At 42.8% G+C, this 25804-nt stretch overlaps 3 protein-coding genes across 5 annotated transcripts in view; 1 reads left to right on the forward strand and 2 right to left on the reverse strand.

The window, feature by feature from the left end:
* Positions 1-8656, reverse strand: part of mepcea (methylphosphate capping enzyme a) — a 9209-nt gene extending 553 nt beyond the window's left edge. The window contains exons 1-6 of one of the 3 annotated variants that reach the window (XR_009203961.1): positions 8092-8656; positions 6043-7792; positions 2233-2451; positions 2010-2133; positions 1371-1477; positions 1-1330 (exon numbers count right to left, since the gene is read on the reverse strand). The exon at positions 1-1330 is cut by the window's left edge and continues 553 nt beyond it. Coding sequence is in view for 1 of the 3 variants with exons in the window: in XM_058383732.1 (XP_058239715.1) it covers positions 1425-1477; positions 2010-2133; positions 2233-2451; positions 6043-7755 (2109 nt within the window). In the remaining 2 variants the exon portion in view is untranslated. Of the gene's footprint in view, positions 1478-2009; positions 2134-2232; positions 2452-6042; positions 7793-8091 lie in introns of all 3 variants that reach the window. The other 2 variants (XR_009203962.1, XM_058383732.1) reach the window with 2 other exon arrangements.
* Positions 8657-10724: 2068 nt separating this feature from the next.
* her1 (hairy-related 1) lies at positions 10725-13752 on the reverse strand. The gene is made up of 4 exons (XM_058383868.1): positions 13609-13752; positions 13326-13421; positions 12451-12544; positions 10725-11630 (listed from the first exon to the last, which is right to left on the reverse strand). The coding sequence occupies exons 1-4, from the start codon at positions 13648-13650 to the stop codon at positions 10966-10968; spliced, it is 897 nt and encodes a 298-aa protein (XP_058239851.1). The 5' UTR covers positions 13651-13752; the 3' UTR covers positions 10725-10965.
* An 8230-nt stretch (positions 13753-21982) lies between these two features.
* her7 (hairy and enhancer of split related-7) lies at positions 21983-23430 on the forward strand. Its single transcript, XM_058383779.1, has 3 exons — positions 21983-22116; positions 22396-22491; positions 22612-23430. Exons 1-3 carry the CDS (start codon positions 22072-22074, stop codon positions 23077-23079), a joined length of 609 nt encoding a protein of 202 aa, XP_058239762.1. The 5' UTR covers positions 21983-22071; the 3' UTR covers positions 23080-23430.
* The last annotated feature ends 2374 nt before the right edge of the window (positions 23431-25804 follow it).

Genomic DNA, 25804 nt, shown 5'->3' on the forward strand with positions numbered 1-25804 from the left:
CTCCAAATTCCCCAGATCTCAATCCAATCCAGCATCTGTGGGATGTGCTGGACAAACAAGTCCGATCCATGGAGGCCCCACGTTGTAACTTGCAGGACATCTTGATGCCAGATCCCACAGCACACCTTCAGGGATCTAGTGGAGTCCATGACTCCACGGGTCAGGGCTGTTTTAGCAGCAAAAGGGGGACCAACTCAATATTAGGCAGGTGGTCATAATGTTATGGCTGATGAGTATATATAAGCAATGTGCCTCATTTTTAAGTTTATTTGTAAAATATGCATTGTAAGAATATGAATTTTTGTTAAATAAATTGTTGAATCTAATCTTTTTGCAGTAAAAATGATCACGCAGCAGTAAAGGCAAAAAACACGTGTTGGTGAAAAGAGGAAGGAGAAGGAGGCAGACGTCTCGAATGAAAAGTCAGTTTATTATCCAGTTACACCGTTATCGCTTTAACACAACATTCATCTAATCCGTGAAGGATTTAATACCTCGCTTAAAGACTGGAACTGAACTCAGGAGTTCGGTCTCGTCTCTTGGGTTTTCTTCTGATCTCAGAGACACAGTCTGGGTGGAGACGCAGAAGAGGGAGAAAAAAAACCAAACAGTCGAGCCGTCTCTTCTGCACTGTGTGTATACGCTCAGAGTTTTAACAACAGACTCGGGTTTAATCCTGGTCCATGAAGAGGACATGTAAACACACGTAGGAAAAGAACATTTGTAAATGCTCCATTAAAAACACCTGATGGAGGCGGAGCCTGTGCAGTGTGTGAGTTTATGGTTAAAGATATCGACTGTTTCTGTAAAAAAAAGTGAAATAATTCTGTAAAGCTGCGTGTGGATTCCCGTCGAGTCAGAGCTTACAGAAAGGCTGATTCAACTTTAGATCAGAAGAGATGAAGGTGAATCAGAACACGAGATCCTGACCTCGACTGTGTAGCTAGCTTCACCTGCTCATTGTGTTTAGTACCATAAAAGTTGATCGTTCGTTGAGATCCGTCCTGAGGATCCGTCCTGATGAAACAGGAGGAGGTCATCATGATACGACGTGTAACTGATGATCAGCACAAACCTCGGACTTTCTCACAGCAAAACAGCCCAAGATCTTAAACTGTCCCCCCCAAAAAACGGATGAAGACCTGTTCGAAGTTGTGTTTTTTTCCCACAAATACAAAGAAGAGAATGTTTCAGTCTCGCACTGTTTCATCTCAGTCTGTTTCTCTCTGATGTCCAGGAGGAAGTGATGAAAGTGTTTCAGAGTAACTTCCTCCAGCTCACAGGTGTGGAGTATTCCCTGGAGCTCCCACGCTGTCTTGATCCCGGTTTAACACTCACACACTCACACACTCACACACTCACACACTCACACACTCACACACTCACACACTCACACACTCACACACTCACACACTCACACACACTCACTTTCGAGGAGCAGGGCCTTTGTGAAACAGATAGATCGGTCTCTGAAAACCTGAAAGAGATATTTACATTAAATTAATTGGAGACACACCACAGTGCTGCCCACTACAATCACACCACAGTGCTGCCCACTACAATCACACCACAGTGCTGCCCACTACAATCACACCACAGTGCTGCCCACTACAATCACACCACAGTGCTGCCCACTACAATCACACCACAGTGCTGCCCACTACAATCACACCAGCTTCCTGTTTAATTCTTCTGTATTAGAGATCAGGGGCGGAGCTACAACTGAGCTTAGTTTTGTGATGTCACTAAATTTACTCATTAGCTTTGGACTAGTCTGAAGATTTACAAATTTGCATATTCATATACACCAACCAGACTTAACATTATGACCACCTGCCTAATAGTGTTGGTCTCCCTTTTGCTGCCAAAACAGCCCTGACAGATCCTGCACTGTGTATTCTGACCCCTTTCTATCAGAACCAGCATTCATCTAAACATCTAATAAATTATAGATAGATTAGATAGACTGTCCTTGGGTTTTCCTGCCATGCAGAAATAAAGTCACTGACCTCGTGTTGAACTGTTTGGAGTTCCGAGCAGCTCGTAGCTGGAGAAGCCCACCTCACTGGTCAGGAAGGAGGAGAACTGCTCCGGCTTCAGCTGGATGCTGAAATAATTTTTATAGATGGCCTCCTGCATGGGAGAAAATAAGAGAAAGTTTATGAAGTGAAAGGACAAGAATCAATTCCGATATGGAGTCGCTGACCCACATGAAGTGGGCAGTAACTGTACCGTGAGCTTCTTCCTCTTGCTGTAGGAGTTCCAGGGCTGGGGTTCGAGGATGAAGAGACCACCGGGACGAAGGTGACGGTACACACGCTGGAAGAAGCGTCTGAGCCCAGTGTCACCCCAGTTCAGGTGAATCCACTTAGTGACACTCAGACACAGGATCACATCAAACTCCTCACGCTGCGTCTCCAACAAGACGTCACTGTCCAGCACATAGTTACCCTGGGGGGTGAGGGGGGTACAAAATTAGAGTTTATATTAATAAATTATACACTCGAGCGTCATGATGCACTGAACAGTTATTATAACTTTATAACACTGAGCTATAGACACAGAGATGCTATAGTGTCCACACTCACTCACATACACACGCACACACACTCGCACGCGCGCACACACTCGCACGCGCGCACACACTCGCACGCACACACACAATTCTGCTCAATAACCTATTAGACAATCATTTTATCACTCACTCTCACACACACACACAACACTTCAACAACATCGCCACTCCCAGCATGAGAATAATCTATAACATGCAAGTAAGGGGAAGTGAAAGAATTTCACTGTGAAAGTGAATCCCAGAAATACACGCACACATTCACACTCACGTGCGCGCGCACACACACTCACGTGCGCGCGCACACACACACACACTCACGTGCGCGCGCACACACACACACTCACGTGCGCGCGCGCGCACACACACACACACTCACGTGCGCGCGCACACACACACACACTCACGTGCGCGCGCACACACACACACACTCACGTGCGCACGCACACACACTCACGTGCGCGCGCACACACACACACACTCACGTGCGCACGCACACACACTCACGTGCGCACGCACACACACTCACGTGCGCACGCACACACACTCACGTGCGCACACACACACACTCACGTGCGCACACACACTATCCTGTTTACACATCAACCAGTCATATTCATAGTCATATTTAACACTATTCATAGTAGACTTTTTTGATGGCATTAATGCTGTGATTCAGTTGTACTGTTTAGCATGCGTCACGTTTGTGTGTTATAAACGTTTGTGTGTTATAAACGTGTGTGTGTTATAAACGTTTGTGTTATAAATATGTATGTGTTATAAACCTGTGTGTGTGTTATAAATGTGTGTATAAAGGTGAAACGTTAGAACAATAACATGGACTGAAGAATGGACAAAAAGACAAAGAGAACAGCAGGTCATGATGGAGAGTCCTTCAGGTTCTCACACACACACACTCATATTCCATCACTGATCAGACACTAATCCCTGTAATCTTCAGTCTACATTATTAAAGACTTTGCAGTGTGTGTGTTTATCCTCAGCGCTAACGGACACCGTTAATCATGTTCTCAGCCAAACAGAGCTAGATTAAACTACACAGCGTTAACAGTGTGAATGATTTTAGTTTGAACATGTGGGATAAAAACAGTTATATCCAGAACTTATGCTGAAGAAACTTCTACTGAACTTTATCTTCATTAAAGTGCCTGAAAACATGAACAGACATGAATAGGAATATTTGGACACGCCCTCAATGTCCTCCTGCCAACCCCTTACAGCATCAAATACACTCATAGACCTAACCAGTCTGTCGTAAGCTAATTGTAACCATGGCAACTAGGACTGAAACGATTCCTCAAGTAACTAGAGTAATTCGAATACAAAAAATCATCGAGGCAAATTAGCTGCCTTGAAGCTTGGTTTAGTCCATTTACTGTAACAACACACAGAGCACTGCGTTTCCCCACGGACCTTTATTACTGACGCACAACCCGCTAAACTCCGGGAGATAACAACGAGGGGCGAGAAGATTCAGGCCAAAGAAAATGGCAGAAAGTTTTCAAAGTCTGGGATCATTACAAACTAAAACAGAAAGAAAGCTCTGTACAGTGTGATTACTGGGAGATTGAACTGGTGTAGCACAACACTGCAGGTTCCATACTTCAACATCTCACTCGCACACAGTCCCCGAGAAACTGACCACATAGTCCACACAAACTAACATTAGCGTTCACACTAAGCTTAAATCCATAGGATTGCTAGTTTTATGGCCCGTAAAAATGTATGTGGATTGTGGCTACATGTAGTGACTATTTAAGATCGTAAATCAGTATGGTGGCTAGTTATGATGTCCCTAATTTAGCTAAGTTTTGTGAAAGCCTAAGCGTCATTCATTTTGATAGCTTCACTCTCTCTCCGTCACTCACTCACACACTCACTCACACACACACTCACACACACACTCACACACACACTCACACACACACACTCACACACACACACTCACTCACACACTCACTCACACACTCACTCACACACTCACTCACACACTCACTCACACACACACTCACACACACACTCACACACACACTCACACACACACACTCACTCACACACTCACTCACACACACACTCACACACACACTCACACACACACTCACACACACACTCACACACACACTCACACACTCACTCACACACTCACTCACACACTCACTCACACACTCACACACTCACTCACACACTCACTCACACACTCACTCACACACTCACTCACACACACACTCACTCACTCACACACACACTCACACACACACTCACTCACACACTCACACACTCACTCACACACTCACTCACACACTCACTCACACACTCACTCACACACTCACTCACTCACTCACTCACTCACACACTCACACACTCACTCACACACTCACTCACACACTCACTCACACACTCACTCACACACACACTCACTCACACACACACTCACTCACTCACACACTCACTCACACACTCACTCACTCACACACTCACACACACACTCACACACTCACTCACTCACACACTCACTCACACACTCACTCACACACTCACTCACACACTCACTCACACACTCACTCACACACTCACACACACACTCACACACACACTCACACACACACTCACACACACACTCACACACACACTCACACACACACTCACACACACACTCACACACACACTCACTCACTCACACACTCACCAGTATGTAGAGAGACATTTAAGAGGGTTTATTCTCCAAATAACTCTAATTTCACGTTACAGGAAAATGTGTTAAGAGATTTGATGTGTATGGACTCTTGTTCTTGTTCCAAGTTTCCTTCCTGTCCACTAATTTTTGCCGCTTACAAAAACCACAAAGTCTTCCAGGAGGACAGTAAAGGCTGAAACCTCAAAGTTAATTTGCACAACATAAATGCAATGTTTAGGTATTATTATTATTATTATTATTATTATTATGATTATGTTTTAGGTTGTACTATGTTTACTTTTTTTGAAGTAATTAAGTTTATTTATTTATAGATTTGTAATTATAATATAACACTAAAATGCACTAAATAGGTTTAGATTTTATATTCATTTTTCTAAATAGGAAACAACTTGGTTGTTCATTTTAAGAGACCTGTCTCTCTTTCTCTTCCATATTCAGTATTCCTCTTTTTCTTTATTAAAGTACTTCTTACCTGATTACTGGATTAATTGATTAGTAAAATAATCCATAGCTGCAGCCCTAATGGCAACCATCATCCATTCATCACTAAAGTTCAGCAGCTCTGATCATTTACATATCGGACACAATGGGATCAGATGGAACTGATAAATAACATCAATGACCTCAAATAATAATTGCATAATAATATCTAACTGATGGTTTTTTTTCAGTTCTGTGATGCGTTAAATATTGCCCTGAATTGTGACATCACAACTGCGAGACGTCATACATCAGTGTGTGAAGAACAGCTTACCCTTACAAAAGTGACATTGGAGGGAAAATTCCCAGGAGGAAGTGTGGGCGTGTCGGGGAGTGGAGGAGCAGCGATTGGTCCTCGGGAGACGCAGAGAGAAACAGGAAATAAGCGATTCTTGTTGGGCGATGACACAGATTCGCCGATCTGGTCAGTCCGATTCTCTCCCTCCTCCTTTTCTCCGATATCTTCTGATTGTGTTTCTTTGTCCTTATCCTCTTCTTCTCCGTTCTTCTCCATGGTTTCAAGCTTCTCGTCTGGCGCCTCGTCCTCGTTCCGCTCTTTCCTCGCCTGGAGCGCATGCACTTCAGAGAGATAATGACGGATGTTTTGTTTGGCTGCGTGGATCAGCGCTCTGTCTATGTCCAAACCCACAATGCGTGCCGGTCGCCAGTTTTTAGCTATAGTAAGAGTCATGTGACCGGTGTTACAGCCTAAATCCAGGACTTCCTTCCCTTGGAACCATTCGGGTTTAAAGACACGGATCCGAGCGTCCTCGCTTGCGCCTGGGTTCCTGTACCCATAGTACTGGTTGTAGTTCCCATACTGAAACTTTTTCTTCTGTTGCTGCTGATGGTGATGTTGCTGGTTTGGTTTCTGCTGAGTGCAGTTTCTGGGGTTCGGTTTGTTGTTGTTCCTCTGCTGCCCCCGCTGGTTGGGAGGATGTTGCTGCGCCAATTCTGGCTCCGACGTCCGGTTCTTATACCAACACGGGCCTCCGGTGTTCTCCGATCTGCTGCTGCTGCGCTTCCGTTTGCGTTGTCGGTGCGATGCGTGCGTCACAGGAGTCTGTGTGCTGTCTTTTTCCTCATGAACTTCCTGCTTTGGAGGAAAGTTACACTCGGTCGCTTCTTCTTTTATAATCGCACTAGAATCTGGACTGTTCTGAAGATTAATCTCTGAAGACACTAATGTGGATTCCGATTCTGGGGCTAAACACCGTTCTGATTGGTTGAACTCTATGGCTACCCCTTCACCTCCACCTCCACCGACACCATCAATACTGCCTGTTCCTCCAATACCTCCTACCACACCTTCTCTTCCTCTTCCCACACCTCCTCTTGCTGCTATTCCTCCATGATGCCGGTTCCGGTGTCTCCTCCGTCCTCCGCCACTTTTAAAAGGAGTGAGAACAATCCCTGCGTCTCCTCTGGTGCAGCCGTTCAGGTTCAGCGGATCTGTGATGTCCCTTGGAATCAGGATCTCGACAGGATCCAGGCTTTTAGCTGGCAGCGGAGAAGATTTGGGTGTCTCTGCGTTTAAAGCCCGGTTCACCTCCTCGTCCAGTAAGCTGTTTAGGTTGAGCGGGTCAAAGATGTTCCCGCCCAGCAGGAAGTTGGTGGGCAGGACGGACTCACTCTCCGAGTTGGCACGGCGGCGACGTTTCCCAAACATGGGATGCTTAAACCCGCCACTTATGGTACTCCGACGTTTGCTTGGTCTCTGCTGATGGGGTTTAGGATTCTGGATGCCATCTTGGTTTTGGGTCATGGAGTCTGATCCGGTGACTACGTCATCGCTGATGGCCATTTTGTTTCCATTCTCCTTAGCAAGGTTACAAGTGCCATCATCCTTGGTGAGATTGATGACTTCAGCAGACTGCTGAGGATTTTCAGTAGAGTTTTTGGAAAGTTCTGGCTGTTGTGGTACAGAGACGTACACAGGCTGTTCACTCAGAAAAACAGTCTCTTTATCAACTGACATTTCTATCATCTTCTAATCAGTGCAGTGTTAGAATGCATCGAAGAATCTGAAACATAAGAAAAAGAGAAATCGTTTTCAAGAGACAAACATCACACACACACAAATATATATATATATATATATATATATACACACACACACACGGTGTATGCTTTATATGCTAATCTGCTCATTTACCACACAGACAATGTATTATACAAATATGTATATTTTTTATCTCAGGATACATATTTTAACCCAATTCAAGATTTAAAATCACAAAGACATTAATCCATCATATATTTATTAACAAAACATACTTCTAAACACAAAAAATTAATAAAAAAACCCTTCACTTTACGTTACCTTTATTTTCCTGTCGTGTGACTCCGCCTCCCCGCGCATGAAACCCCGCCTCCAAGCGTCACATTCTCCTCGCGCTCATGAATAATTCATAATCCACCAACACTAAGCTCAAGTCGACGAAAAGGAGGAGGGGTTAAAAAATAATAATAATAATAATAAAGATAAATAAATTTAAACTGACCAGTCCTCCGTAGACTCGCCAAAGGAAAGCTCTCTTTAAATCGATACCGGAAGGAAAAAGGGGAAACCCCCCCCCAACAAAACAAAAGAACAGCCTTGACAATCTGGCAACTGTCGTTTTAGCGCGAGCAGTTATCAGCTTTAGCAACCGTCACTGAGTTAGCTCTCTGGTTAGCACAGTGGCTAACGTCATAAAGATTAAAAAACAGTAAGATTAAGGAGACACACCCCTCGGAAAACAAGGCCTAAATAAAATTATCTGTAGTATTATGGAATTAATGGATCTGTGTGAAGGTGTGAATAGTTAATCATATATATTAACCACACTTAATTACATATTTTTTCTTAAACTCCTATCTAACCTACGACACAACTTTCAGCTGCAGAGTCTCGCTGTGCTGAGCGGGGGTTCTCACCACTTATATAGTCCCGGATCCCTCGCGCGCCCTGACGGACAGACAGTGCAGCCAATAATCAGCCGGGTTGCAGTTTTCCTGCCAATCAGATCAACTGTAAGGCGGAACTAGCCTACTTTTCTTTTTTTAGGCGTCTACATACATGCCTGAACAAAACACGAAAACTCGTTTCCACTCTGGTAAAAATGTGGATCTTAAATCAGGGGGAAAATCTCGCTTCATAATTAGCGCTTGGTGCAAAAACATACATTACAGAATTGGATTATTTGGGAATGGAAATGGTTTCAGTTTGATGTTTTTTACACTTCCTGACAGGCAACAAAAAGCCTGACTAAACTCCTAACGCACCAAACAGTAAACATAAGGCAGTAAGGCTTGCTTAAGGACAGAGATGAGGACAGTTATTATTTTTGTGTACTGCCCGAACACAGCCACTGAAATCCCAAATCCTGGAATATGTTGTTTCACACACACACACTCTCACCGCAAGTTTGATAAATGGAGACTAACAGAATTATGGGAAATGTATTTTCCCCCCATTATGTATTTCTTGCTGCTTTGTTCATCACACCAAATCATGAACCCACACTACACATACTCTGGTCAAAATACACATATTCCATATACATATTCCACCTGTCAGACTCCTGAGCCTCCATCACCCCCCTGGCCAGGATGACCCATCCATCACAGAGTGGTCATTTCCCCGCTCTGATTAAACATGCTGAAGAACTGCAGAGTTGAATCAGGTGTGTTAGAGCGGGAGAATCAGCACAGACCAGGCTCGGGGATGAACTCGGCCCTGAGCGCCGCCCTTGCTGCATGGATCCCGGGAGCTGTGATGAATGTTTCTGTTATTTCACACTGACCTCAGCCTGGAAACTAACATTAGCAGGTCCATCTGAGGTTGTCTGTGCTGGACTACAAAAGGCCAAGTGCTCTAATTAGATTCTAATTTTAGATGAGATAGCCTACTGTCATATGACATCATAATCTACTTGTCTGACTAAAATAGGCTTTTAAAAACCTCCCTGAACAATAAATAGTTCAGTGTAATTACTGACCATCACTGACCATTGTAGTGCTTTCCCTTACTGTATTCTCTCAGTAGGATGCAGATTATTATATTTAAAAGATTTAATACGTGTAAGCTGCTGAAAATGTAGTCCATTAAAGATGCAAAGTTGATTTTCTTTTAAAAAATGATAATAATAAAAAAAACAGTTCAATTCTGTTCTACTTCATTTACTCCTCACTAGAGATCCAATCTTGATTTATTTGACTAACATCATTAACTAACCCTAACCTTTAAGGAGATGGGATTTCATCATATGACGTGTTACCCCCTCAGGTGGTCTGGGGAACTGAGGGCACTTGTCTTGGAAATCATTTTAAATTCATTACATTTAGAGACTTGCCCTTATCCTGAACTAACCAAGTTTGCTACATTCATCTCCATTTCTACCAAATTATACTAATTATATTATTCTTAAAGTCTAAAAAGCTCATCATGTAAGACCTCTTTTCTCAAAACTTAAAAAAAAACTTTTTCCACAAATAAATCCCTAAATTTGCCTGGACATGCACGAGCTGTCATTTCTGAGAAGCAGGTACAGTGCTCTATTTTCTCCAGCAGGGGGAGCCAACGCTTCAAATTCAACTCTCTTCAAGATTTGTAGACGTTTAAGCGAAAACAGACCAAAAATCCCTCAATGTGCAGCTTTACCTTTAATGAAATTTTTTTATCACTAAATGGTTCTGCTTAGAAAAGCAAACTAAAGCACTAGGGTGTAGGGCACTTACTACAAACTTCCCCTAAGGCCTTTTAAGTGTAAACCTTCATTCAGTCTGACTTCACATGACTGGATTTTTAGAGGAGAGAAAAATAAAATCAACAACCACAACAATCTTAAGAATACGTAACAAAATTATAGCTTTATTAGGTGAAACATTTACAATTAATTTACATCTATTTACATACACCGAAAAATAAATATATTTACAGGATCTGTATATAATACAGAAGGAACAAGGAGGAATGGGTCGATACACTCAGAGATGAGAAGAGGAATGTTCAAAAACAGCCGAAATGATTTGCACAGAAATTTCAGAACGTCGATTCAGAGCTGAGACATAAATCCGTCTTCCTCACCTTAGACACCTCACTGCCTCAGCATTGAAATGAGACACAACCCCAGTGATGGGAGTTTAAATAGGACGCAGCCATGGTGCATTCATTTAAGCAGTCCTGTGTGTGTGTGTGTGTGTGTGTGTGCTCTCACCACGGCCTCCAGATGGCATGTGTCTGACTTGGGAAGAGCTCGCGCCTCAGAGTCCGCTGGGCTGAGATGCAGTGAGGGGACAGAGGTCGTGGAGGAGCCTGGGTCGCCGGTGCTACGCTCGCCGTGACGGCCGGCGTGGACGTGGTGAAAGACGAGGAGGACGAGGAGGAGTCAGACAGAGGAGAGACAGATGGAGGGAAGTGGAAGTGGCAGGGGACAGACAGGTATGTCGGAGAGGAGGAGTAGCAGGGTGAAGGAGGAGGAGACAGCGAGTACGGAGGAGATGGATAGGGATGATGCAGGACGAAGGAATTGGGATACAACCCGTTAGCGAACGAGAAGGGCTCCGTGCTCGCTCGGACGTCACCTGTGACCCAGGCGTGAGTCTGCCCCTGACCTCTGATATGTGACAGGGCGTCAGTGTGTGACTGCAGGTGATGTCGAAGGCCCTGGATGAAGTTCTCCCGCTGCGACAGATCCACACACTCGATGAAGCTGGTCAGGCGAGAGATGCACTCCTGGAAGCCGGCGGTGTAGAGTGGGCCGGAGGGGGCGTGAGCCTGGACGTTAGGGCCCTCGTGGAGCCCTGCGACTGGCACGCGGGGTCTCCCGGTGGTCCGTGCGGGGGCGACACCATCGCCCGGCTCTCTGGTACAATCTGCTGATGGGTGTGAGGAGAGAAAATAAAAGAGAGAGGAGGAGAAAAGGAGGAAATGGGAGGAGTCGAGAAATAAAAGTTGTGTTTTTTTTTTTAAAGAAAATGGTTGGAGTTAATGATAAGATGAAAGTTGATCAGTTGTTTGTGTAGAATCACAGGCAAAGACAGAAAGGAGTGTAGGACAGCAAGAGACAGATGGAGGAAGGAATGGAGGGATTGAGGTGTGAAGTGTCAGACAGACAGGAAAAACAGAAGAGGTGTGTTGGGGGAAAAGATGGAGAAAAGAAAAAAAGGAATGTGAATTAGATATTGATAAACTGATTAAAATAGATTTTATAAATTAAAACCATAAATAATTTGTCTTTTTTTTTTATAGTTCTGTGTTTATTGGCTGCACAACTCCTCAGCTGCTTAGTCACCATTTTGGCAAATAATCTCTGGTTTATAGTAAAACCTAAAACTTATAAATTTGTTTATCATAAAAATCATGTGACCGATTATTTCCTTTACAATTTATCACAATATTACTGTTAGTTTGGTTTTGGATTCAGTTTGTACCCGTTTGTGTTCACTAATGACTTCTACACACTCTGTACAATATGCTGAGTTTGAGACAGAAGATTTAAAATAAACACACATTAGAAAAGTGTAGAACACATTCCCCAGAAAATAAAGGAGAAATGAAGTTAAACCAGAGAAAGGTCAGCTCAGTAAGACCAGAACAAGAGCAGTGATTAGAGACCGACTCTTTATGTTGAATATGGATTTGATCTGGAAAAGAAGTCATGGCTTTTAAATGGAGGAATTTATTCCCAAACTTTACCAGTATTATCTTTTGAGTTTGTGGATTTTTTCCTGATGTACTCCACAGTCAGCTCCAAGATCTCTGCTTTTTCCAGTTTAGGGTTTTGTAATCTCTGTAAAAGAGCACAATAAATAAATAAATAAATAAATAAATGATGCAAGAAAAACAAATGATCCATGTTAACTGACCTCAGACACTTTAATGAGTGACCGGTCAGTTGTGTTTACATAGATATCACTGTGACATTACACAAAGACCCATTTATCATATCACAATACACTTCTGTTCTATTATTTCTGTTTAAAATCACTGAGAGATTTCTCACATGAACAAAGAGCTGACTTCATAAATGTTTTAGATCAGAGTATAATCATTATCGCTGAGCCTCATGTCTTCCGATTCGCAGCGCCGCCATATTGCTAGCACTCTGTTAGCATAAACTCTTACTTCTAAACTTCTCTTCACAAGTTATGTCCAGAACCATGTATTAGAGTAGTACAAAGCTACATTTAGTTTATGAAACATCTATATAACATATCTATAACATTAAAGCTTCTAAAACCTTCCTTTGTAGACCTATTCGTTTTTTTTTCTTTTTCCTTTTGTCCTGTTTATTACGATGTGATCCTTTACCACCATAAATGCTAATTGGCGTTTATTAGTTTATTTTTATTTATTTATTTTTAATAAGCTTGCTGTACTAAACGTACGATTTATAGATATACAGACGACTAAAAATCTCACTGGACAAATCAGTTGAACAGACAATTGAAAAAAAAAATCCCAGAAATCTCTCTCTCTCACACACACACACACACACACACCAGACTTGATTACTGTTTGCAATGTGTTTAAATAAATGAGAATAATACTGTGTGTGTGTTGGTCAGTACCGAGTCGAGTGTGTTGTCCAGCAGTAAGGTTCTCAGTTCGTCCAGACGCTGATTGATCCGATCTCTCCTCTTCTTCTCAATCACCGGCTTCAGGACCTAAAACCATTATAAAGCTCATCATTACACAGGGATAAAAAAGCGAACCTAATGCGACGTTTTAATAACAGTCTATAAGATCATCCAAACTATCACACAGGTTGTACAACCGCGAGAAAAAAAAAATCTTTACACCAATTTTCTGTCTTCAAAACAGAACAAACAGGAAAGTAGGAAAGTAACTCACTCTTTTGGATGCTCTGCGGTTGGGCATTTTCGGAGTCCCCATGGATAAAAGTTAATATCCTTTCCTCACCAAGACAAATTTGAAACAACGCCAAAACTCGTAAGAAACCGAGAGTAAAAATAAAAAATAAAATAAAAACAGAATATAATAAATAATCTTTTTTAAAGTCCTGCGTGTCGCCGTGAAGGAACTGTGAGCTGCGCCGAGGCGCGCGCGTCTTATTTATAGGGAAGATTTGGCACCTTCACTCCATCCTGATAGGTAGAAAGGTGTTAGAGACGTTAATGACACCTCTGACTGCACGAGAACCCAGGGTTCACCTCATTATACATTCCAAGATAAGAAATTAGACAGCGATTATTTGAGCGAAATCTGAGAAGTGCTACTGAAAAAGTATTTATAGAAAAATCAGGCTGTAAGTTGCTGAGCACTCCGATGGTCTGGTGATGGTGTGTTACAACATCTGATGGTGTGTTACACTACAACAACTAACCAATAAAATACAGACTTTTAACTTAATGCTAAATGTCATTATCTTTATTTAGCAGTTTGCACAGAGAAACTCGTTAGCATCTTCTTTATGGTCCACTGAAATCAAAATGAACCCTGGCTTAATGTTAATGGATTTTTAAATGTAAATGGAACTTTTTAACGTCGATGACCTTCATCACGGCCATGCTGACGCTTTTAATTCCAGTGAGTGTGGACGATATTGAATTTAATATCTGCAGACAGCCTCAGATTTATTTACAGTATGGGTAAAAAGCCCGTGCCTGTAAACACTTGGTCACATCAGTAAGTTTAATATGTGTCTGTGCAGCAACATCTGACTTGGATATATTTCCTTTCCTAGCCCTCCTCGCTGGTGCTGGTGGTTGTGTGTTTGCTGTGATGCTTCATGTGGTCATAACCTGCTTATGTCTTTATGAGCCAGATTGTACTGTTTTATTGCTCAGGGTGAATACAAGCCTAATCTGGTCGTTTCGCAGTACTGAGTCCTTCACACCCCGTGAACCAACACACTCCTCCTCGGAGAGTTCATGACCCACACTTACACACACCTACACACTCTGAACAAAATCGTGTTTAAATACACAAAAACACAAACCACAGCGCTGCTGAGTTCTGGATTGTGATTAGTCAGAAAGTGTTGATTCATTTAATATAATAGTTATGGAAGGAGTCTCCAGTGTCAAAGCTGTAACTTAAAAGTAAACCAGAAGTTTTCCGCGGTTTCATAAATGTAACTCTAAATTATAATCGGCTAAAATGTATGGCTTTAATAATTAATAAACTAAGTGTTTTAATTGTTTTTGTAATTGTTGATAAGGCAATAAAATACTTTATGGCATGCTGTTATAGGAAAATTCCGCTTCGGGGTGTTTACAGTAACTCCGCTTCATCACACCACCTCGGCGTTGATTGTTTTCCTCTAATCGCGTGCTTTTTAAAAATATTATCCAAAATTCTAAAACATATAACGGAGCGCGCGTAATTGAGCGCGCATGTGCACTGGCCGTGTCACTGTGACGTCAGATCAACTTAGGACGCTTAGCTTGAAACTTTCTCGTGGGAACGAAACGCTGAATGCGCGCGCGTCGTGTCAAAACGAACACACTCACACCACAGGCGCGAGAATGGAGAACGTTCATCGCAGCTCTGAGGAACTGTGAGGAACGGGGACGATGCAAGAATACACAACTGAAATTGAATACAAAATTAAATGAACTAATAATAATAATAATAATAATAATAATAATAATAATAATAATAATATGGGAATTCAGCAGTAACGGAAACCCAGAGGAGTGATGACGTGAACTGAGAGCGCACGCGCCACTGCATCTCCTCCTCCGTTAAACTAGAAATATAAATAGAGACAAACCTACAGAGACATGTGGCGTGTGTGTGAGGTGGAGGTGTGAGGTCTCACCTTTGTGCCAAGTGTGCTCATGTTTATCCACTGCCACCTTAGCCTAGTGCGCATGCGCGTTCCTTAAACAAAGCTTACATTTGTTCATTATTTATGAAGTTTGAAACTGAAAGTATGTGTACAAATCTAATTCAGGATAAACGGTAAAGAGCAGCACTCCTCCTCATCATCAAGAGTTTAGATCGAAAACTAATGATGGGCATTAAAGCTTTTTATTAAAGACTAAACTAAAGATAAAGATTATAAAGATAAAGTACTAAAGATAAACGAACCCGCGACAAAGAAATGACAACAACAACAACAACAACAACAATAATAATAATAATCTTGAGCTGAAGGAGAAGCGGATCCTCAGAGGTAAAGTCCCGTGGGAAAGCTGAGGTGAGCTCCGCTCACGGTGAGAGCACGCGCACCTTGGTTCATTAACCTCATTAGCATTGTGACCGTCAGCGCGTGCGTTTTCACGGCTGTGAAGGACAAATGCTGTGCACATTTCCGTGGGAATGATCGCTACAGGTCTCACACTCCACACCAGACAGCATACTGATTCATACTGAACACACCTCACATTGTTGTGCTGTTGCTGAATATTAATCAGCCACGGAGAAGCGTTTCTGTTACCATGACAACGGGAGCATCCCAAACTGCATTTACCCTCCGCGCAGTAATGTAGTGCTGTGTGTGTGTGTGTGTGTGTAACTATAATAAACCCATAAACCAATAACAACAGCAGACTGAGTGACAAATAAGCAGGCCACTAATGAGGTCACTAAATGTTGCTCTGACACACAGCTGACCTTCTGTATCCCCTCATCTCCTCCTCTTCTCATCTCATCTCATCTCCTCATCTCATCCCTTCATGATTTTAGAAACCTCATGCTGAAAAGTAAGTGGTCAGTTTATCAGTTACACAAATCTTTATTTGTAGCTTAACATGTTTTTCAGTAGTTAGAAATAAAAGTATACCATTGTGTGTGTGTGTGTGTGTGTGTGTGTGAGTAAACAATCAATACGTCACAATAATTTGTGACCATAACCATTCTATTCCAAAATCAGTTCATCTCCTGAATTCTGTGATCATTTTATATCAATCCTACAAACATTCAGCCAGTTGCTTTTCAGATCTCACACAGCTGCACAAACTAGCAACCTGAAGACTGAAAGGCAGGAAAAGATCAGTCTGAAACACAGGGAATGGTTTTATACACAGAAACACAGCACTGTGTTCACACAACAACCCAGGGTCCAGGCTTAATCAGGTCAATACACTGCAATACATCAGTACACAGAGCAGTGACCATCTTGGATCACTGGACTCACACACCTGAGTTAAATATCTACAGCAGTCACGTGCTCAGTGATTGATTAAAAAAAAGTAAACAAACTAAGTGCTATAAAATCTGTAGTCCTGCTTTATCGGGAAATAACAGGGTCAAAATCTTATGAGGAAAAATCTTTAAAAGTTCAATAAATAAATAAATAAATAAATAAATAAATAAAAGCCACCACAATCTGGCAACACACAGAGGGTGTGAAGTGTGGGATCGTTCTAAACACATTTCCGAAACCATTGAAAAGACTGTTTCTCATGCTCATTAAACGCCGTGAGGGCGGGTGTGTGTTGTGTCCCCTCTTTACCACACTCGTCAAAGCGCAAATGCACACATTATTTAATCTAAAAATGTAACCAGCTATTTATGTTTTCAAATGCGCGCGTGCCTATATCCTGTGGAGCGAGCACGCCACGCGCGCATTTGAAAACATAAATAGCTGGTTACATTTTTAGATTAAATAATGTGTGTGTGTGTGTGTGTGTGTGTGTGTGTGTGTGTGAAGCTGGGGGTTAAGCTGTGGTGTGTAGAAGTGTCAGTGGGAACACACTCTCTGAGCGCTCTCTCACTCACACCTCTCTCAGTTATAGCTCTTGTCATAGTGTTATAACCTGTCAGGACATTTAACTCATCACCTCTGACCCCGAGAGTTCCCATGCACGCGCACTTTCTCATCTGCACGGCTTAAACACGTTTATGTCATTATAAGATAAACACCAGGACAGGACGCTATAGAACAAAATGCTCTTCTGAACAAATCCCAGCTCAGGGTTGGGTTAGAGGTCAGAGGTCAGTGGCCAGGGACAGACATACACCTTACAATCTTAAGATCATAAAATAATATATTGTAGGAAAATTTGGAGGAAAATGTGAGGTGAGAAATCTTGACCATTATCCTGCTTTTGTGAGCAATATTTTTTAAAATTGTGTGCGCGCGCTTTCTCGTGGGAAAGTTGCCTGTGAGAGCACACACCTCACCCCAACACACACACATATACTGTACAACCCCACCCACCCACACACACACCTCTCCAATCATATGCTGCTTCTGACACGTCTGGTTAACACCACCGGACAGGTGAGGAAATGGACAAACGGCAATGTGTCCAGAGTCGCATGGTGTGAGCGAGGATGATGGGGCTGTGACGTCATCTTTCGTGCGCCTATTAGTTAAAGAGAAGTAAAGTACAGGAGAGTTAAACTCTCTTCAACTCGTTTTACCCAAAGATGCAGCAGATGATCTGGAGAGTGAACTCGGGCTTCTTGACAGTTTAATAAGACAAAGTCCTGAGGCTGTGTGCTGACCATGTCCACATCTTCAGCTCACGCGATATAAAGTGTTGCCTTGGGAACACGAAGCTCTCGCGCTTTCTCGCACCTTACGCATTGTTTAATAACCTGTGAGATGCTGTGCTTCAGCGGGTGAGATGTGCGCGTGGAACGTTCCCATGCGCTTTTGCTTCCTCTCCCCAAAGCACGGACTCGTCATTTTAGTTTGTTGAGAGCACGTGCGAAACATTGTCCCTTCGGTTGGTGCAAATATAACTGAACGATATGAAATAAAAATGGCACGCGCCGAGTGGCATCAGAAAGGTGTTTGATGACGCCAAAATGTGAGACACCCCCCTCCTACTATTTTTCCTTCACCCCCTATTGAGCTGTTTAGGACGTGCTATCCTGCTGCGTATTACAGTCAGTGACGCGCCGGCCATAACAGCGCATGTCGAGTCCAAGGTGCGAAGCTGCCACGAGGCCACTTGTTTGCTGAGGTGTAAGCACGCGCCGCCTCGCCCCCCTGCAGACGACTGGCGCGTCTCAACAGTTAAACACTTAATGAGCACGCTGCATACACCGAGTGCGCGTGGGAGGTTGACAGATAATAAACCCAGTGTGTTCATACTCATGCGTTAAAGCAGAAGTGCGATTCTAAACACACACACTATGCTTTTCCTGGTCGCTGTCCTGTTGCATGGTTTCCACCTGTAGTGCATGTTTCCTTTAGTGAGCTTTCCTGATCCTAAATTATTTTAAAGGCTAAAAAGATTCAAGGTACAAAACCATGTCGTGTTTCTGATCCAGCGGCTCTGCGGGAGCTGCAGTGTGTTAATGCAGTGTTAGCCTGGGAATATGCTCAGGTCCGTGTTCTCTCCTCTACACATTCTGAAGTGAAACACCTTCAGCTCTGTTTTATTACCTGCTAAAGTTCACACACACACACACACACACAGAGAGACAGAGAGAGAGAGAGAGAGAGAGAGAGAGAGAGAGAGAGAGATCCTGGGAAAAAGGGAAAACTGCTTTCTCAGACACGGTCCGATTTTCTCAGCTTGGTCACAAATGCTTGAGTATCACCATATTAAACACACCGTATCACACACACACACACACACACACAATACCTGTAGTAGCAAGCTCACGCTGAGCTCACACATTTTTGGAGGATCTATAAAACTTGTTGTTTCTATAATTTGTATAATATATATTATATTGTAGAGTCTATAAATATTAAATAGCACATCAAAGGGTGGCGGGGGCACGCGCAGGTCCAGAGTTGAATCATATTTTTTTCATAAGATGGAGTGTGTGAGATTTGCACCATTTGGCTCTTGGCTAATGTGGGTATGTTTCCTTTATAATTTTGTGCTGATTCTGAAAACCTCCAGTTCTGATGTTGCTGTAGATCTTGAATTTCTCTCTAATTAAAAACTGTGTTTTTGTGCACGTGCTTTTGCGCCTGGAGAGGTTTGGCTTAGTCTCATCTTCTCCGACACTCCTGATCTATAGTAAAAGATTTTTAATTAAATCGAGCGCTTATGTGACTGCTAAACTTTTCACCCTTTTCCAGAGATTCCGTTCTAAAATAACTCAGACAATAATTCCCGTGGGAAAGTCTGAGCGCACTGGAAGGCGCGAGCGGTTCTCACTTCAGAGTCGTTATAGTTATGACACGGCTGTGCACGAGCAAACGGCGGTGATTTTGGTGCGCGTGGGAATGATGGTAGGTGTATAGGAGAGCGCGCGTTATACTCACTGTTGGTCTGCACGTGCGAAGTACTGTCATTTGGGTAGATATAAATAAACAATATAAAAACCAAATGGCACGCGCCGAGTGGCATCAGAAAGGTATTTGCTGACGCCAAGAGGTGTATAGGAGGGCGCGCGTGCACACACATACACTCAAACACACACACACCCGCATGCACGGCTATACTCGCTGTTGGTCTGTGAATATGTCTTGAAAGATCTGATTGCATGTTAAATGATTCACTTTTGGTGACTGGTGACTCCTTATCTAATCTACACAGCATTGCAGTGTATAAATGCATTTAACATAACATAACGTAACATAACATAACGTAACATAATATAACGTAACGTAACATAACATAACGTAACATAATATAATGTAATATAATATAATATAATATAATATAATATAATATAATATAATATAATATAATATAATATAATATAATATAATATAATCGTCATTCAGCTTCGCACACATTTACATTCTCCTGATTTATGTGCGCACGTGGACGCTCGACACCTCCGCGCCTATTGAAGTGCATATTGGCACGCGGCCCCGGTGATCGGAGAGGTGTGAGCACGCGCAGAGTGCTGCTTCTTCTTATTTACATTTTAGACCATATATCAAGAAAAAACATATGGAAAAAATAAAGAGAACACAATTAGACAGAAAAAGTGAAAGTAAGGAAAGTTTCGTGTTTATATAATCACGTGTTTATTTCGTTAAACTCTGATGTTAAAAATTGTAAGAACATAAAGGACATTGCACGTGCCTTGTACGTCTCTCTCTCTCTCTCTCTCTCTCTCGCACACACACACACACACACCTCCACAGTCAGTTCGACGCCGTTCACGCGCGCGCATTGTGTTCTGTAAACGCGTGCCATTCAGCTTTGATCTTTTGCATGTAAATCGCTCGAACCCTCAGCATGAATAAGACATAGTTCCAGAGTTCCAGAGTCCTATAAATGTTTACTTGTATCTACAGTATTTTATGTGTATGTTAAAAATAGCTATTTATATTTATTTTATTTTTCACAGGATTACCTCTCGAGAGCGCGCCTAATAACCCTGGCGGGGAATAAAGCGACTGTTCCAGGTGTTGTGTTTAGTCTGAGAGTTTCATTCCCACCACATCAGGTGAGAGCAGCCAGGTGAAATGAAAGGACAGGTCATTCATTCTAAAGCATCAGACCATCAGGAGTTTAAGGACGTAAAGATTTTAAATGTGTCAAAAATTCCGGAAGTTAAATATTTAGATTTAGGTTTTAGGTAACCTTCTGAAGTTTGCACAGACCCTGATGTGGTCAGATTGCGGTCTCGTGTGCGGAAGTTGTGCATGAACAAAATCTGTGCAGTGACTGAAGTGTAGAAAAGCAGCTCAGATCCCAGAGTGTGCCTCATTCACACCACTTTCATCACAATGGAGGTGTGAAAGGGTTTTAACATCAATAGCACCCCCAATCCCGACAGGACACACACACCCACACACACACACGTGCCCACGGAAGTCGAGGTGTCGGAGAGCGCGTGTCGGGAAACAACTCGTGGAGAAAGGTGGTTTAAATGTTCCAGGATTTTCCCAGGACAGTGACTGCGAATGCGACATTAAATAAAACCTCACTGAACTTCATGAACTTTATTTACTGTTAAATAGTTTCTCACAATAATAAACACATAACCAGATTTTTAACCTTTTATTTTTTATTCCTTCTGAAAAAGTTCTGCAGTGGAAAAAAACAACAAATAAATTGATTGATTACTTAAATTAAAATATTAGTCTCACATTTTACTGTGCTATGAACTTGAAATGAAATAGATCAATACAGATTATTACACTGATTTATTAAACTTGCTGCATGTTTGTTATATTGTTGTATTTCCTGACGCTTTATAAGACCAGTCTTTATCACTGACCAATCATGTGGTGCGTACAAGAATAAATTAGCATACAAGCCACTGATTCGGTAGAATTTGGTTGTGGGCGTGATTTTGTGACACCGCCGGCTTGAACGGCTATAAATACCCAGAGTGGGCCTGAGCTCAGCAGATAGATATCCTCCTACTGATTAGAGCCGAACCTGGGAGAGCGCTGGACTCAATCCTTTACTGGACTTTACTTCAGAATTTTCAGTCTTTATCAAGAATAATTTCTGGGATAGTGTGACAATGAACCAGTTTGAAGAGACGGAGAGATTGAAAATGGACAGAAAGGTAAGAACGTCTCTCCTTCATACAGTATGGCTATAAATCAGAGACTCTCAGGAACATGGACACTGATCTGTACTGTCCTTTGTCCTTTATTTTTCTATATACATTACTGTGTGTCCTCCATCTGGACCTGTGGACACTGTGACCTGTAGTGAATAAAGTTTAAAAGTACTCAGAGTACATGATGAATACATGGAGGTGCTCTTTACCTCTGTGAGAGTTTAGACACAGAGAACCATTCAGCAGAACCTTCACTGATGTTCTCCTCTCTGTTCTTTATAGCTGTTGAAGCCTCAGGTTGAGCGTCGAAGACGAGAACGAATGAACCGCAGTTTGGAGAACCTGCGACTTTTAGTCCTGCAAGGCCCTGAGCAACAGGTGAGACACACACACACACACCTGATCTCCTGACTGTAGAAGTGTGTACAGTGTGCATACCAGTGTGTGTGTGTTTGTTCGTGTGTCTGTAACATCGTCTAACATCATGTCCTGTTCCAGGCCGTGTCTCAGAGGCGAGTGGAAAAAGCTGAAATCCTAGAACACACGGTCCTCTTCCTGCAGAGCTCCATCGCAGAGGCCAAGAAACCCAGAGCAGAAGATGAATCCTCATCAGATGGTCATCAGTTCCTGGATGGGTTCTCAGCATGTTTACAGAAAGCAGCTCGCTTCCTGCAGGAGCAGAGTGAGGCTCGAGGCCTGCACGACTCTCTGTCCTCGTCCCTGCACCGGTGCTTGAGCCGCCGTCCACACCGGCCCAGCGTCAGAGACGTGAGGCACATCGCACAGGGACTGCAGAGTGTGAGGAGACACTCGCACACACCCTCACACCCGTACAGGATGCCGCTGCAAGACACAGACCCTAACAGTGTCCGGCAACACCACAACCAGAACACGGCCAGTACACCGTGGCCCACGACGAGCCCACAGGCAACTGGCAGACAGAGCGTGTGGAGACCGTGGCCTTGAGGCTCACACACACACACACACACACACGGACTGGGTGTGACAGCATTGGGCTTGTGTAATATTTTTTTAGATAAAGAAGATATTTATTTAGTGTTCAGAACACAGTGTTTTTATAAAAGTGGTTGTGCTTTAACTCCTGAAACTTTTAGTTTATAAAAAATTCACACACTTGAAGATGAAGAAGAGTTTAAAGTGTCAGACTTGTAAATAGTGTATAAATGATACTTAATATTTTTTTTAAGGAAGGATTCTCCGCTGCTCTGTACTGTGTCTATCACTTCTATTGCTGCTTTTGGGGATATTTATCTATTTTTGCACATTTTAATTTATTCACTTCACCCCCATCGAACACCCCCCCCCCTTTTTAAATAGATCATTTGAGAAATCTATATCTGTATATGCTGAAAGCAGAAATAAATACATTCCATTACACACCTGTTCCTTTTCTCTTGTGTTCTTGTGATAAATGCACTGTTTACGACTTTTTACAATTTTTGTTGGCGCACGCGCCGCACTTTCGCACCTTTTCGCCATCAAAGGGTTTTTGTCTTGTGCGCGTGAAGGTGGCAAAACTCGCAGGACGCGCTTCCTTTAAACTGCTTTTGTCTCCGGCTCGTGCTGCATAAATATACATAATAAACGCGCGAGAGGGTGTTAAAAGAAGAAGAGCCACGCGCCACATCCCGCCGTGTGGTCAAAGATCTGAGAGAGACCAGAGAGCGCGCGCCGCCTTTTGGGAAATGTATTTAGTATACTTTTTTTTAAATGACTTATTTTTACGAATGCATATTTATATTACGTGACAAATTCCCTAACAGCTTTTTTTTTGTTCCGGAAGTGTGTAGATAAGGTAATTATGAAAGCGTGGCGCGTGAACAGAACAGGAATTCAAAGAGACTTCATTCAGTCCGGTGTGAAAATAAATACCTCCGTCAACGCGCATGCGCACTTGTTTCCGCTCAGGTGTGAGACGCACGAGTCTCGCCTTCCGTTCCCACGGTGTGGAGGCGCGAGCTTCGTTACTCCAGAACCCAGACATACCGACAGCGCGAGCTTTCCCTCAGAAACACGTCGGGTGTGTGAGGGAGGTTGATGTTAACACTGCGGGGGGGTTGGGGGGGGTTCTGTGCAGAAAACCTCCGTGTTTGTGCTGAAGTGTGAGAGAAAGCCTTAAAGATTAATCACTTAATCACTAAAATAAGAAAGAGTGACGTCGATATGCTCTGCTAAATTTAATGACCTAAGACACATTAGTCCAGTAACTAATTCTGACCAGCTAGCTAATTTAGCTAACACCAACTTGAAGGTCGTTAATGTTAGCTCAGCATGCTAATGTTGCTAAATCAGTCCTGCTGCTCTTTATCCTCAGGAGAGGAAGATGAGGATAACAGTGGGAACAGAGTGACAGTGTGAGGAGTTACAGAAACCCAAAAAGTATTTATTTATTTGTTTGATTATTTTAGTTGATACCTCAGCATTCTCTCTCTCTCTTTCTCTCTCTCTCTCTCTCGCTGTGTATATATATATATATATATATAGTGAATAAGACTGAGTATCTCCTCATCATGGCACCTGTTAGTGGGTGGGATATATTAGGCAGCAAGTCAACATTTTGTCCTCAAAGTTGATGTTAGAAGCAGGAAAAATGGACAAGCGTAAGGATTTGAGTGAGTTTGACCAAAAGGGCCAAATTGTGATGCTAGACCACTGGATCAGAACATCTCCAAAACTGCAGCTCTTGTGGGGTGTTCCCGGTCTGCAGTGGTCAGTGTCTATCAAAAGTGGTCCAAGGAAGGAACAGTGGTGAACTGGAGACAGGGTCATGGATGGTCAAGGCTTATTGATGCTCATGGGGAGAGAAGGCTGGACCGTGTGATCCGATCCAACAGACGAGCTACTGTTGATCAAACTGCTGAAGAAGTTAATGCTGGTTCTGATAGAAAGGGGTCAGAATACACAGTGCAGGACAGTTTGTTGTGTATGGGGCCACATAGCCACAGACCGGTCACGGTGTCCATGTTGACCCCTGTGCACCCCCGAAAGGATTAACACTGGACATGTGAGCATCAGAACTGGACCACGGAGCAATGGAAGAAGGTGGCCTGGTCTGATGAATCACGTTTTCTTTTACATCACGTGGATGGCCGGGTGGGACCAACACAATATTAGGCAGGTGGTCATAATGTTATGGCTGTTGATATATATATCATAGCTTTTTACAGCTAATTGTAAAAGTAAGGGGGTCTCTCTCTCTCAATCTCTCACACACACACACACACAGTAAACTAAGTCAGATGTATAAAATGTGAGTGTGTTAACAGGAGGATGTGAAATCAGGTCGTTTAATAATAAGATGCATGACAATACACAATTTGGCCACCAGATGGCGGTGAAATTCAACTTTTTAATTGTGTGTCTGTGTGTCTGTCAGCAGAGGGCAGCACTGAGTTAATCGTGTGTGTGTGTGTGTGTGTGTGTGTGTGTGAGGGGGCGCACTATAGAGTAAATGAAGGGCACGAGCAGGTCTTCATCGTTTGCAGTTGTAATTGTGTGAGCTGATTAAAATTAAAAATATTTAACAAAAACATCATAATTATTTCTTAGTAATAAAATAAATGAAGAGAATGATAACAAGAGCACATTATCATAAACCCCTAACCCAGTGTGTGTGTGTGTGTGAGAGAGAGAGAGAGAGAGAGAGAGGATGTATGGCTATGAATCTTAA

The sequence above is a fragment of the Hemibagrus wyckioides genome, linkage group LG28, assembly GCF_019097595.1.
Source record: "Hemibagrus wyckioides isolate EC202008001 linkage group LG28, SWU_Hwy_1.0, whole genome shotgun sequence".
NCBI lineage: Eukaryota > Metazoa > Chordata > Actinopteri > Siluriformes > Bagridae > Hemibagrus > Hemibagrus wyckioides.

Bases quoted from the DNA above. Each gene is read 5' to 3' on its own strand.
- her1 (XM_058383868.1), bottom strand. From the start codon at position 13,650: ATGGGGACTCCGAAAATGCCCAACCGCAGAGCATCCAAAAGA. The intron at 13,422-13,608 runs GTGAGTTACTTT...TAATGGTTTTAG, and splicing joins ACCGCAGAGCATCCAAAAGA to GTCCTGAAGCCGGTGATTGA. The intron at 12,545-13,325 runs GTACTGACCAAC...GCTCTTTTACAG, and splicing joins TGGACAACACACTCGACTCG to AGATTACAAAACCCTAAACT.
- her7 (XM_058383779.1), top strand. From the start codon at position 22,072: ATGAACCAGTTTGAAGAGACGGAGAGATTGAAAATGGACAGAAAG. The intron at 22,117-22,395 runs GTAAGAACGTCT...TGTTCTTTATAG, and splicing joins GATTGAAAATGGACAGAAAG to CTGTTGAAGCCTCAGGTTGA. The intron at 22,492-22,611 runs GTGAGACACACA...GTCCTGTTCCAG, and splicing joins TGCAAGGCCCTGAGCAACAG to GCCGTGTCTCAGAGGCGAGT.